Raw genomic sequence first — 15,172 nt, 5'->3', positions numbered from 1 at the left:
TAAAAGGCCACCTTTCCTTATTCCTAAATGATTTGATATAATACAATGTAACCTCTATTTAATAGTCACCTGTCTTTGTAGGCTAAATTTTGATGTACCTTAGATGTTTGCTTAACACTGGTTTGACTTGGTCATTAAAATTGGTCATATATTTCAAAGCTTTTGGGGGGTTTTACATTTAGAGTGAAGCAATTTCATCAGTGATAATTTACATGTATCTATGACAGCTTCAGTGAGAATAGTTTCTAAACAAGACATAACTAGAAAAAAATGTTAAGCTCATTGTAAGTATTGAATCATGTCTGTCATTTTTTTGTGACAAAGTCGACAAGGCAAAAACCATAATTGGCGCCATTTTGTCTGCAATCTGCAAATGCTAATTCATTTATTGTTTTGAACTGCGTTGATGGGAATGTTCAGTTATCGGGTGTCACACCAGTTGGTTTGTTGGTTGTAGCAGTGTGGAGGCGCGTGTAACAACAAGGTTGCTTGGCTCAACACATGTGTGCACAATTTTTTCTCTCTCTTCTTTTTCTCTCTTTTTTTTTATCTGCAGAGAACGCACCAAAAACAAAAGTCATGATAAAGAAAAGTTATCCCACTTGAACTGTAACTGAAAAGTCATCAATATTTACCTTAAAAAATTAATTTTAATATTTATAAAGTAACTTTGATACTGTTATATCAGAGAACATCTGTGTGTGCGTGCGTGCGTGCATGCGTGCGTGTGTGTGTGTATATATGTGTTATACTATTATTATAAGTATAGCAGTGATTTAGGGCTCCCCATTGCTAAAAAGAAAATAATTTAAAAAAAAATTAATACATTATTAAATATTAGTAAAAAACCCACCAAAACCCCCACACACTTTGATAATATTGCTGTATAAACAATCTGCAACTTGAATGTTTTCATTAAGAATAAAATTAATGTGTGAAATAACTGAAATGCTAATTTGTAACTGATGTAGATATATGATGAAACCATCTACCATGTAAAAATGATAAACCATGTTATCATTTATCATTGTTTTATAGTTGATGTTTTCTGAAGGTAAAATAATTTTATTACCTTCTAACCGGTATATGGTTTTGTTAAGTAGAGAGCTTTGAATAAAAATATAAATAGGTTTTGTAAATTTAACCATACATGTCCCATAATATTCTCTTTTTTCAGTTAAAATGATTAATTATATTTGTCATAACAAACATGTTATGTAGCTTTCTGATAGGATAAAAAAAATCCATTTTCCTACATAATATTCAGGTCAAAATATTTTTGTGTGTTTTTATTTTGATATACCGGCATAGTGTTTATAAACAATTTGCTCTGCTTTTCACACCTAATATTCAGTTTTGGAAAATTACATTTTGGCATATTTGTTCATGATATCCTGTGCTGTATTTGAAATAAATAATTTACTGTTGTGGGATGGATTCCACCAGATTATTGGGATTATGTTGCATCCCAATGGAATTATTTTTTCACAATTCATTTATCAGGGACTATGGTATATACATGCACTTTGTATTGTTAGATTAATATGTACATGAAGATCCTTACTGTGTGTGCTAGGAGGAGGGGGGAGGCAGTTGTGTACAAGTTGGGTTTTGTGGTGCGATGTGCAATTTTTTAACCATCATCATCAATATCACAGATTTACACTTGAAACTGTACTATATAGTAATTTGTGTTGGTCAATTTTAAAATGAGACCCACTGAACTGATCCCTTTATGGCTGGATGTAGAGCATATAAACACTTATAGTGTCAGTGCCTTGACGTTCAGTAAGACTGATGTATGATGGTTTTAGCAGCCAGTTGTCCTGGGATGTCTGCAGTTCCGTGTAATTGACTAACGGACAGCGCCGGCCACATTGGACATTGCGAGATGACTCTGATAACCACACAGGAAAAGCTGGATCTGCAAAGAGTCATATTCTTGACTCGATAAAATCATGAATTATGCATTTTGTGCACCGCCACTGTATCGGATGGTTTTCCTGGGAGGGATGCATGCGGGATTCTCTACACGTTCAGGTGCTGATGATCACAATGTCTGTAGGTCTGCAGACTGAAAAGATCGTCCCTCAGGGACGGGTTCCCTCCTGGATCACCAGAGGGCATTGTTGTTGAGAGATGCCGTCTGTAATGCCACTATTGGACCAGAGTTGTGAGTCTGAGCATATCTTGTATCCCGGGGTGCGTGGAAATGGACTGCCACAAACAGCCGTGGATGCCCACATAACAATGGCTACATGTGGATCAGTGCACTGCAATCTCTTCAACTGTCACAAACACACAACTCCAACATCCGTCTTATAAGTACGGTCATTGTTAATTTTTCTGATTGATTCTATGAGCAATAAATATATTGCAAGCCATAAATATTTTCTGGTCAGTGATATTGTCAAAAACAGACAGCATTTCACTCACTCTTCCCGCATACGCGGGTTAAAGCTCTCGGTTATTGTAATTGGATGGTATTTGCCAGAATGGAGGCTACCACACAGGTAATATGATCACTGTAAAAGGTCAGTCATAATGGGCGTATTATCAGACAGAAATGCTCAAAAATAAAAATACCATAGTTCTCGTCTGTGGCAGATTGCGTTTGAATTTCTACACATTATGCTCAGCGAGGCAGAACTGGTGACTGTTGGTCGCACACCTTGGTGTGCTTATTGAATTGCTAATAATTAATTTATCAGCCATCAGGGTTTGTTGTCGGAGTAAATTAAAATACCCATAAACTCATTATGGGCATTAAATTCATATGTGATATGCTTTTTGGACATCCACAATTTTATTGTTTAATGGTGGCTTTTTTATTATCATGGCATTAGCTTTATAGATGTTCATTGTTTTGGGTAAATTTGAAAGTTAACAATGAATCTTATCAGTGGGGTAGATTGATTATGACAGGGGATGTTTTTAGTAATTCGTCACATGGGATGGGGGTGTATACCACCACAAACAAAATACATGTAAATAAATAAAATTTTCAAGAAATCCACCAGGCATAACATAATAATTATGGTGCTCCACCTACCCCATTTAATTAGTTCTGCAACAGCTTTTATAAATTGAATACTATGAAAAGGATTTAAAGTGAACTCGAAACAGGTTATCATTAATTATAAATTACATAAGTTCTCCTCGGGAGTGGCTGTCCTGTTGATGAGACACTAGACCGAGATTCATGGAATCAACCACTATTTTACCAATTGTCTGTTCGACTCTGCATTGAGCAGAGATGTGGTCTTTAGCATGGATTATGGGCAAGTGCTGCCCAGTGTTGCATTTTCTTGAGCCACTGCCAGAAGGAAGATACTTATTTTAGTGAAAATTTATATTGGTGTCTCGCCGCCACCATTCTAATAATTGAAATCATTAAAATCCGCACAAAATATTTTAAATTCTGTTGCCTAAAGCAAAGGCCAGGCGAGGTCTTTTCTCTCCTCTCTGTTTACAGCGGTAAGCAAAGAGTTGAGTGAATCATGTATGACCGGTAAGCAAAGAGTTGAGTGAATCATGTATGACCGGTAAGCAAAGAGTTGAGTGAATCATGTATGACCGGTAAGCAAAGAGTTGAGTGAATCATGTATGACCGGTAAGCAAAGAGTTGAGTGAATCATGTATGACCGGTAAGCAAAGAGTTGAGTGAATCATGTATGACCGGTAAGCAAAGAGTTGAGTGAATCATGTATGACCTTCTCCTTTCTGTAAATGACACATCTGATTTATCCTTTCTGCATAAACTTTGTGTATTCAGCATAAAGGCTGATCCAATGGGTGATCATGAACTAGTTTAATATGTATATCTAGACTGCTGTGACAAAATGTTTTGACCATTTTAAGCTGTATTTAGTTAATGTATCCAGGACATTCACATTCCACTTTAAACTTCTCCATCCATTAGCTCACAGTGATGGTCAGTTGAGCCTGATAGGTTTATTTGACCTTTAACCTATTTTAAAAATAAATTTTGAAATTATGAATTTTGTTCCAATGTTTTGGTATAATTAGGTGAAATTTGATCATCAGTATAATTATGTGAAATTTTATCGTGCATTGCCCATGAAAAAGAATGTTCTATTTTATTACATTTGATATTCGATAGCATTATTTCATTTTATTTTTTTGCTCCATTAACCGATTTGATGTATATTAAGACAGTTATAGAAGTTTCACATTACAAGCCAAGTTTGAAATAAAAATGAAATTACTTCTGCATTGATTTTTTAAATTGGTTCTCAAATCTCAAATACATGCTAACTAGAGCTCCACAACTGGTTTAACACAAAGGCCAGTATGATGCATGTAATCCTGTCTGTTCAGGCGGGGCCCTAGCCCAGTGGTAAAGCATTTGCATGATGTGGTATTGGTCTAGGATCATTCCCCATTCATGGGCCCAGTGGGCTATTTGTCATTCTAACCAGTGCACCATGACTGGTATAGAAAAAGGCCATGGTATGTGCTATGCTGTCTGTAGGATAGTGCATATAAAAAATCCTTGCTACTAATGGAAAAATGTTGTGGGTTTCCTCTCTAAGATCACATGTCAAATTTACCAAATGTTTGACATCCAAATAGCTGATGATTAATAAATCAATGTGCTCTAGTGGTGTCATTAAACAAAACAAACTTTTTTCTATCTGTTGAAAAGTGTGTATAAAATATCCTTTCCTGCTATTTACAGTTACCAACAAGGGATGTTTTACTATTTACAGTTACCAACAAGGGATGTTTTACTTATTTACAGTTACCAACAAGGGATGTTTTACTTATTTACAGTTACCAACAAGGGATGGTTTATTTATTTACAGTTACCAACAAGGGATGTTTTACCTATTTACAGTTACCAACAAGGGATGTTTTACTTATTTATAGTTACCAACAAGGGATGTTTTACTTATTTACAGTTAGCAACAAGGGATGTTTTACCTATTTACAGTTACCAACAAGGGATGTTTTACTTATTTACAGTTACCAACAAGGGATATTTTACCTACTGGGTATTTACAGTTACCAACAAGGGATGTTTTACATACCATTTACCACACAAACAGGAACAGTATACTTACCACAGTTTTATTTTATTTTATTGAAAACATATTTTATTGCACAAAGAACAAAAAGATTGGGCACAAGTTAACTAACTTGCGAGCCCCTCTCCTAATACCGCTTGTTGAGTTCAGGGTGAAAATGTATGATTGTGTTGGGCATATGGGTATACCATTAATGACCTTAACAATCTTTCATGTACAACAGAGGAATCATGTTCTGTTGATAATGTCTGCTTTGTATGGAAAGTCCCATCTGATTATTAATTAATGTTTTTTAACCTGAGACTGAAGTTATATAGTTATGTGAGAAATTATTGAACCGAGTGTATCAAGTATGAATGGGCAAAGGTGCAAAAAGCTCATGTTGAAAGATAATCAAAAACTCATTTGACAGCATGTGTCACAGACAGAACGGGCGGCAATACATCATCCTGCTAGCTTTATGGGATTTGTTTGTCAAATAAAGTGTCTGACATGGAAAAATATTTTACAAACTCAATTTTTGAACTTAAGATATTTGCCGTGATCAGAATTTGCCTCTGGCTCTTTAGTGTTTGTGGCTGATCAGGTCAGATACTATAAGATGCACAAAATTTAATCATTAATTTGTTCATAATGTATGAAAAATATTGGTTTTCATCAATCAGTTTATTGACAGGTGCAGAAATATTTCCTGCAGGCAGTTCCTCGTTACACTGGCTGAGGGACACACACAGGCACACACATACTGCAGATCAGTGAAACAGAAATAAAATGAAGTGATACATGAAAAAACCACACATACAAAAGAGACCTACCACATTCTGTTTTAATATGTTTCTGTCATTTGCACTACTATTTAATTGTTATTATGACATATGTATGTAATTATCTATCAAAGCATGTTTAAATGTTAATTCTTTTAATATTGTTATCATAAATTTATGTAATTGAAAAAACCAGCCAACAAATGTACTTTTATAAGATCATCCCTGTTGATTAACCCACTGGGTTACTTCAATTGTAACCAATGTTCTACAATTCGTGTAACAAAAGCTCTGGTTTGTGTTATCGTATTTGTGAAGAAGTACATAATAAAAGATCTCTTGCTGCTAATTTGAAATTGATATATCAAAGGATATGTGGCTTTATCTCTTATATATTATCAATTTAGTGTCAAAATTTTGCTATATACCTTATGTGTATCCCATCTCTTTGGCAATAAAACTTATGTTGCTACGTTATAAAAGATCCCTTACTGCTAATTACTAATAGTAGCTCATGTGGCACAATAGCTTTCCCATCTAACTGATCAGACAAAATGACACAACTGACTTGGTTAAGCAATGCCAATATTCTATCATAGAATGAATGAATGAATGAATGAATGAATGAATGAATGAATGAATGAATGTTTAAAGACAGCATGAAAAATACATCATAGAATTGAGAGAAAAAAACAACAACATTTCTTTGAAAGACATAAAATGGTGTTTATTGTGTATTTTCACAACTGGGAGGGCCCAGCACCAGTGGATTGACCTGTGTTCAGGCAGTCTGTCTCGATCGCTGGATCTCTAGCCACGTATAAGCCCTCAGTGCTTCATGGTTCACCACCTCATCCATGTGCCTAACTTCCCTTTGTTGTCATGTCTACAGACAACAATTGAATGGGTATAATTTTTCAGTAATTAATATCCGTGTTTAATGTCTTCAGCATCAAATGGCTTTGTGTGTTAATGTGCTACATCTGTCGATACTAATATTATTGTTACTGACCTCATAAAGTATAATTCCTTGGTGTAATATTATGTTTGATACCATATTATGTTTATTCTTTAATCGAAAAACAACATTGTTAGGTTTGGATTGGATTTAGGGGTGTGAGGAGTCTCATTTTAAGATTTCAATTTGATTATTGTTTTGATATTACAATTAAAAACATCAGTTTAAGTTTAGTTCTAAAATGTAAAGATGATCTTGAAATATAAGTTTTCTTGGTATAAAAAAGTAAATAATTTTAACTTTGATACCTTCAATCTGTAGTTTTTTGTTATGGGTTGTATTTCATAAATTACTTCTTTTTTTAAATTTGAGTATAATAAAACAAACAGAATATCTTATAAATAATGTTTAAAAAGGACAGACAAAAGCCCAGCTCTATACAAACAAATCCAAAACCAAGAGAAGAAAAAACACATTTTGTAATTAATTCAGTATGACTTGATTAAAGAAAGTAGCGATTCCATGCAATCTAGATTCGTCTTCTTCCTGTACCTTTTTCTTACACCATGCAATACACTGGTGATCAATAATGCATCATGTTTGTCTTAACAGTCTCTGTTCACAGTCTGTAGATGTTAATAATTAATTTCATTTGCTTTAACTTGTGTCACCTGAACTGGCAATATTAAAATGCAGAGTGACACGTTTGTGTCACCAAATCTCGATCCCTGGTTCCTCGACTGCCTAAAAGAAATTTCCCTGGAGAATAATGGTGTTGTTCAATTCTTTTTGATGTCTGCCCATTACCTGTGCTTCACCAGTCTCTCTACCTAGGACCAAATTTCCTGGCTAGCTTGTTAGAAAGGGCTTCACAATGCATCAAGCATGGTACGCAGGTTGATGGATGGTATTTTAAACTGGCCGTGACAGTCGGACCTATTTTCCGTGCCAAGGAAGTCGGAGAACAGAGGATAATGAATTTTATCTTCAGCAGCCACAGCCTCATGGTATCACTCCATCATTTGAAGCCCGATAGCGATACTGTCTGTAGATGCAAATATACTAGTACTGTAAACATGGCAAATGTTGACCACAAGATTTGTAAAATATTTTTCACAAAACGATATGAATTGTTTTTTTTCTGCAAATATTGGCAATGTTGACCAAAACCTTGGCCAGAAATCCTTGAAAATTTAATTTTATGTAAATGTATTTGTATATAAGTTAGTTTTATGTTTGGGGGGTTTTCTGAGAAAACTACTGACAGTTTAAGCATTAGATATTTAAAGTTAAAAATTGGTGAAACTACCATTTATTACCTATAAGTGTAGTTTGAAATATTAAAAATACATTACAATATAATTTATTTTATAAGGAATTTTTTTTAACTGAAATATAAAATGTGACATTTTGGGGTTTTTTTTGGTCAAAGTAGTCCAAAATACGTAAATCTAATATTTCGACTAGAAATGAACTGAAATGTCTTTTCTTGCATATCATATTATGGTCTGCTGTCTTATGAAGTGTTTGCATAAAAGGTAATCATGTGTGGATAATCACTTTAAGTTCAGGCAGAATAAAACTTTGTGAAATTTCTCATGAACGAAACCCCTTGAACTTGCTTTGATTGCTGTTTTCAGAAGTCTAAGTGACAATGTACATAGTCAAATTGACGAGTTTGAAAAAACAGCGTAACCGACATGTCAGGTTATCTGCACTAAATGAAGTGAAATGTTATCAAAGCGTAGATATGAGATACTTGGTCCCTGTCAAAGTGACAGCCGAAACACACCGTTAGTCCAATTGATTATTTATTAAAGAATTGTGAACTGCACTCGAGAGAAAAATACTTTGGGACTTCTTTCACCACACTATTACTTTTTCCTCTTAGCAAAATTAAACTTTCTCATCTCAAAACGAGCTTCCAGTGTTCTCATGCAGCCATTCTTCACAAACTATAATTGCAAAAGTTGTTTTTCGTGTTACATTTTTCCATTTTCTGACTACAGTTTTTTTGTTTTAGGACCATTAATGTTCACCTTTGACCAATGTGTGTGCATGCTTTGACATGAATTTCTATAATTTAAAATAAAATATCCTCTTTACTAGAGTTTTAAAATTTTGCAAAGAGGTCTGTTATGGGTTTTGGTAAAAATTAATTTTACGTTTACATTGAAAATGTTCGGCATCAACATTCTTTAAAAAAACATTTTGTTGTAAAGCACTTATCTACATGTGTGTTAGACATTTTTAATTGTTGTCTACTAAATACAGTGATATTTCACCTGCATGTTTTCATGTTTTCCTGGGGAGCCTTGAGATTGCAAACATATTCTTCAGGATTTTTTAATTACCCATACTTACTTTTACCGTCAAGCACAGATTTCAGTGCCTTCCATCTCCTTGAGATTTCTAAGCTGAACCCATGTCAGCTTATTATGTGAACAGCTGTCCAACAACTCTAGTTTCAGTGTCAAGTACTGCTCTAAATAAGCATTTGATTAATTATGCATTAAAACAAACTCCTTGGTACTAGTATCTGGCTTCAGATGTGTGTGTGTGTGTGTCCGTGTGTGTGTGTCCATGTCTGTTGCAGGCTTATCTGAAAGGGATGAATCCTAAAGCCTACTTGAGTGAATTAATGGCATTAAAGGGTAATGCCCCCTAGACTGTTTTATATGTAAACAGTGTTGCTTTGCATTGCATCACAAGGCAGTCTTTAGGCAATTGACTATTTGTCCGAGAAATTAAATTGATAACTTGAATCTCTCTGGTTGTGTCTCCTCAACCACGAATGCCCCTGGCGTTTTGTCCCTAGTTGGAGGATGCGAAGGCTTTTACTTTTGGATGATGTTATTTTCACATTGTGTGTAAAGTAAATTGTGTGTTTGTAGTAAAAACGACTGTAGAGAGTCTGATAGCTTGAACAGTGATGAAGGGGATTATGGACAATGACCATGATGGCATTGGTGTATTGATGGAAAAAAAGGACTTGCTTTTGTTGGTTTTGTTTCCGTACCACATACTGGGTGAATTATTGTGTGTAGGATTACTAGGTGTAATGCCACTTCAGTGTGCTCAAAACACCAACACTAAACACCCATCTGTCCACTTTCTACAACTGGAAATGAGCAATGGAGGTTTTGTTAAACTGACTTTAATTCATAAAGGAGAAAATCGACCTCTCTGACATTTAAAAAAAAAATTCCAATTTCTTATTAAAACATAACATCCAGACAATAAACTTGTTATTTAAAGCTTGTAAGCTACAAACTAGGAAAAAAGAATGTAGCATATAAATAAACTCCCCAGCACATACAAAAACATTTTCCTTTTAAATAGGGGGGGGGGGGGGGGGATTTAAATTCAATGATCCAATAAAACATTTATAATTGTATGTCTGTAAACGGCCAAGTCTAAAGGACTTTCAATTATGTTATGTCAACTAAATGACATGATTAAAAAATGCAGCAAACCTGCATGCATGTACTTCAACTCACTTTAACAATGCAATAGTATGAATCATTGGAACACAATTTATACATTAAAACAAAACAATTTAACGTGGTAGCTTTTTTATATTATTTTACAGTATTCATGTTTATGGTAGTAAATATTCATATTTATCTTGGTGTAAATTATATATATATATATATATATGTATGGATGGTAATAGAAAAAATGTCTGTTTGTGCATCACCCTACATTCATTGTATGAAGTGCCAGCCAGCATATATTACATGTACTGTGTCATACATAGTTGATGTATTAAATTGATTTAACTCCTACAGCACTAAATGCCACGTTAATATTTACTTTGGCAGAGATAAAATCTTCATGTGCTTTTGGTTCATATTTAACTGTTATCATGCACTAACAAGAGCTTGATACTTTGCCAATTGATAGCAAATTAATCTTTATTATATGGCCACATTTATGCTGGCAGCATGGCTGCCTTTCTTTGGCTGCGACTGTATAGAGTAATTTTGTTTAAGGGACTGTAGACTATGGTGTGTTCAGAATTATGCTTCACTGTTATTGCCCTAGTAATGGGAAGTCATTAAGTGAGAGATAAAATGTTTTATACTAGACGGTGAAATGTTTCATGGGTAGAGAAAATATTTTTACTCGTTTAATTGATTGAAGCATAACTAAAACACACAGTGCAGACAGTAACAGAATAATATAAAATGAATAAAAAAGGTAATTCAAGAAAGGTTGCATTTTAAGTTGACATGTTAACATAATCATTTTGCGTGTTTAATCAGTGCATATTGTTTGGGTTTTTTCACCAGTCCATTTATCCCATGCATTCATCCATCCCTCCCTCCATCTGTCCATGTGTCCATCCATCTATTCATCTTATCCATTTAGCCAGCCAGCCAATATCCAATGCATCCACGAGTTGAGTATTCTATCTTATGTAATATCATCCATCCACTTCAGTTTAATTTTCAATTTATTGCACATAACCAAATAATCTAGTGTTGGCAAACAAAGAATTATATAACATCATCATCAACAACAGCTACAATTACCAACAACAACTCTTGCATTTATATATCCATCCATTCCAGAACACACATTCTTCTATTTCCCTATGGAACATTTTATTTAATAATATGTGATCATTGTCAAGTATTTATGAATCTGTCATTTTTGTTGTTTCAGGTGATGGTCTCGACAACAGCATTGGTTCAGGGGAGGGCACGGAGGGGGAGGATGATGGGACAGGGGAGAGGAATCCCAACAAGAGACAGAAAAAGCGAGGAATATTTCCCAAAGTAGCAACAAATATCATGCGTGCTTGGCTCTTCCAGCATTTATCAGTATGTATTATTTTGTCTCTTGTTTTTAATAGTGAACTGACCCACGATACTGCAACATTTTGTTTTAGCATCCAGTGCTCCATAGATTTGCATATTCATAAATCTGTATTCTATATTATTATATTTGGACACCCATCTCTAGGATCCAGTTCTATAGTGTTATGTATGGACACAAATATCTAGCATCCAGCTCTATATTAGACACAAATCTCTAGCACTCGGTTGTTTATTGTTATATTTTTATACAACTAGTATGGACACAAATATCTAGCATCCAGTTCTATATTTTGTTTTATATAGACACAACTCTCTAGCATCCAGTTGTATATTGTTATGTTTATACACAACTAGTATGGACACAAATATCTAGCATCCAGTTCTATATTTAGTTTTATATAGACACAACTCTCTAGCATCCAGTTGTTTATTGTTATGTTTTTACACAACTTGTATGGACACAAATATCTAGCATCCAGTTCTATATTTAGTTTTATATAGACACAACTCTCTAGCATCCAGTTGTATAGTGTTATGTTTTTACACAACTAGTATGGACACAAATATCTAGCATCCAGTTCCATATTTAGTTTTATATAGACACAACTCTCTAGCATCCAGTTGTATATTGTTACGTTTTTACACAACTAGTATGGACACAAATATCTAGCATCCAGTTCCATATTTAGTTTTATATAGACACAACTCTCTAGCATCCAGTTGTATATTGTTACGTTTTTACACAACTAGTATGGACACAAATATCTAGCATCCAGTTCTATATTTAGTTTTATATAGACACAACTCTCTAGCATCCAGTTGTATATTGTTATGTTTATACACAACTAGTATGGACACAAATATCTAGCATCCAGTTCTATATTTAGTTTTATATAGACACAACTCTCTAGCATCCAGTTGTTTATTGTTATGTTTTTACACAACTAGTATGGACACAAATATCTAGCATCCAGTTCTATATTTTGTTTTGTATAGACACAACTCTCTAGCATCCAGTTGTATATTGTTATTTATAGATACAAATCTCTAACATTTAATACCATTATGCATGGACATAACTCTTTAGCATTCAGTTCTATATTGTTATGCATGTTTAGCATTCAGGACTATATTTGTACAAGCAAATGAAAACATAAATGCATCATCTATAGTTGTATTCATTATAATTTTAAATTAGAAATGTGTGTAAAAATACCAGCTTAAATAAAATTGAAAGCCTATTTCAAAAATAATCTCATGGAAGGGGAAGGCAATGGTAATCCATGCACTCAGTTGAAATAATCTGCAACTACCCCCATGGAAAAATGTCTGTCTGCATTTCCACAATGCATACAAAATAAATATCTGAATATGTGAGCATTTCTGGAATAACTCTTAGCAGACCTGTCTATAAATGAATGTATAAGTGTTTAACGACACCCCAGCACAAAAATATACATCGGCTATTGGGTGACCTGTCTTTAAAGACCACCCGTATTAAGTTAAAAATGTAACAACTTTAAGAAATCATTTATTTTAGTGCACATGTTATATTTGTTTATCATGACAGTTTTACTTTACTTTGCTAATATTCTTCTAAAATCTTTCATTCAGTTTAATGGCATCTATAACATATGTGGCGTGCTTTTATTCATATATTTCTAGTAAATGACAGCATATAGCTGTTAAATCATTCTTTAATGGGCATTAAATAGGCTGACATTGCATTATTTTCATATAAAACTATTAAGTTTATTATTGTAATAAAATTTATAATAAGGACTACATTTTGCATATTATGTCTTTTGTTAGTTTTATTTCAAATGTTGTATTTTTCATTGATACAATAACATTATCATGATATTTATACAAGCGTTTTTCTTTGTTTTTCTTATATATATATATATAATGATAATATGTTTAATCCATGTCACTCAGCGTGGTGAACAATGTCTTTCAAAGATAAAGCAAATTTTATTCTACGAAAATGTCATGGAAATTGTATCATGATTACCAGGGTTTGATACCTTCCTTCTAAAAGTGCAGTTAAAATGCCAACTCTGTTGGTTTTACGAGTCCATATGCTCAGACGGATTGTGCCAACTAATCTGTGGAAGATGTCTTGCCATGCCTATCCCAGTTTCCCTTTATTACAAATTTCAGTGTTCTGGTAATGCATTCAATATCTCGTTATTCATAACGCCAGCATTATGGGGATTTCCAACTAATCCCAAAGAGTCTCAAAATCCATAGAGAATGACCAATCATTTCACAGGAAAGGTGATAAAAACTTAGCCTGTTTCAACGCCAAAAATCTCTTTTCAGGAAGAAATACATGAATAGTTTTTCATGTCTTATGGAACTGATATTTTTCTATTAACATTCATGACACTTGGATGGCTGAATTAGGCAAGAAGCCGTAATGGAAAAGCTGCTGATTATCATTTTTGTGCAGTTTTGTCTGATTGAACTGCAAAGTGACAGCATCGTGGTGGTGTCGCATCAGCGGCGTTCTACACCTAAAGGTGCGATCCAACCGTGCTGTATTAAAGGACTTTGGCAAGTTAATGAGAAATCACACATTGATTGACAACATGGGATCATAGCATGGGCCTCTGTTAGTTTTCAAGCTTTATCAGCCAAATTTGGTCTGCTCAAAGGATTTGGGTACTGGCATAATGACCATTTATACCGGTGCAGATAGGGAGAGAGTAATAGGTGCCAGTTGTTACATGTATTTTCAAGTGGGCTGCATGATTTAGTGTAGGAATTTGGCTCCTCCACTTTCTACCGTGCTCGAGATGTAGTGGTCTGATTATGCGCAGTGTAATTTCCTTTTGATAGACCAGGTCTATGTATCAGATTGAAAATGCATCTTTGATTAGATGGAAAAGTGGCCAACTATGGGAGTCGTCCAGTGTTAATTGGGCTGACAGCTATTTGTATATGTTGTTGAGGTTCGGAGGCTTTCTCAATTCCATCTCAGATCACAGATAATGCATTTTCCTTCTCAGGCACACAAATAAATAGCAAATTCGAAGAAAATTATTTTATATTTTAATATTAATTTTGTAGTAATATTGGGATTTGTTTTTAATGTAAGTTGGTAGAGTAAAAAACAAAACAATTTTGACATCAAAATCTAAAAAGCAGTTATAGGTTTGAAGTTTTCTTAATCATTTGCATATATAATGCAGTATTACTAGTACCTTCAATCAAGAATATGTTTGTAGAATTATTTATTGATGTATAGTGGCATTTCTGGTCATGAATTCATATTTCAGGGGGTTTTCTTGCACATTTGAAAAACCATCCATGGTACCAACCTTGGGGAAGTTGGTGTCACCTCACATATGTATATATAATATAACAGCAGATGAGATAATTGTACTTACAATTGTCTCTACAAACATTAACTGTAATATTTTGGGTTTAGCGGGTGAATTTCTATTTCATCTGCTAGGTTTGAAAAATGGGCTGCTTTTTGCTTTTTGCAGACTGCTATTTCAAGCCCTGCCTTGGTTGGGGAGGGGGGAGTCCATGTGATCAATTCTGGAACAACTCTGAACAAAA

General features: G+C 34.1%; 1 protein-coding gene across 3 annotated transcripts in view; it reads left to right on the top strand.

Annotated features, from left to right (window-relative positions):
- The window catches only part of LOC121371064 (homeobox protein Meis1-like), a 161,020-nt gene that overhangs the window by 81,749 nt on the left and 64,099 nt on the right, over window positions 1–15,172 (top strand). For all 3 annotated transcript variants that reach the window (XM_041496691.1, XM_041496693.1, XM_041496692.1), the window contains exon 9: window positions 11,445–11,602. In XM_041496691.1, the coding sequence (XP_041352625.1) occupies window positions 11,445–11,602 (158 nt within the window). The remainder of the gene's footprint in view (window positions 1–11,444; window positions 11,603–15,172) is intronic.

Source organism: Gigantopelta aegis, chromosome 4, assembly GCF_016097555.1.
Source record: "Gigantopelta aegis isolate Gae_Host chromosome 4, Gae_host_genome, whole genome shotgun sequence".
NCBI lineage: Eukaryota > Metazoa > Mollusca > Gastropoda > Neomphalida > Peltospiridae > Gigantopelta > Gigantopelta aegis.
This window is presented reverse-complemented; position numbering and strand designations above follow the sequence as displayed.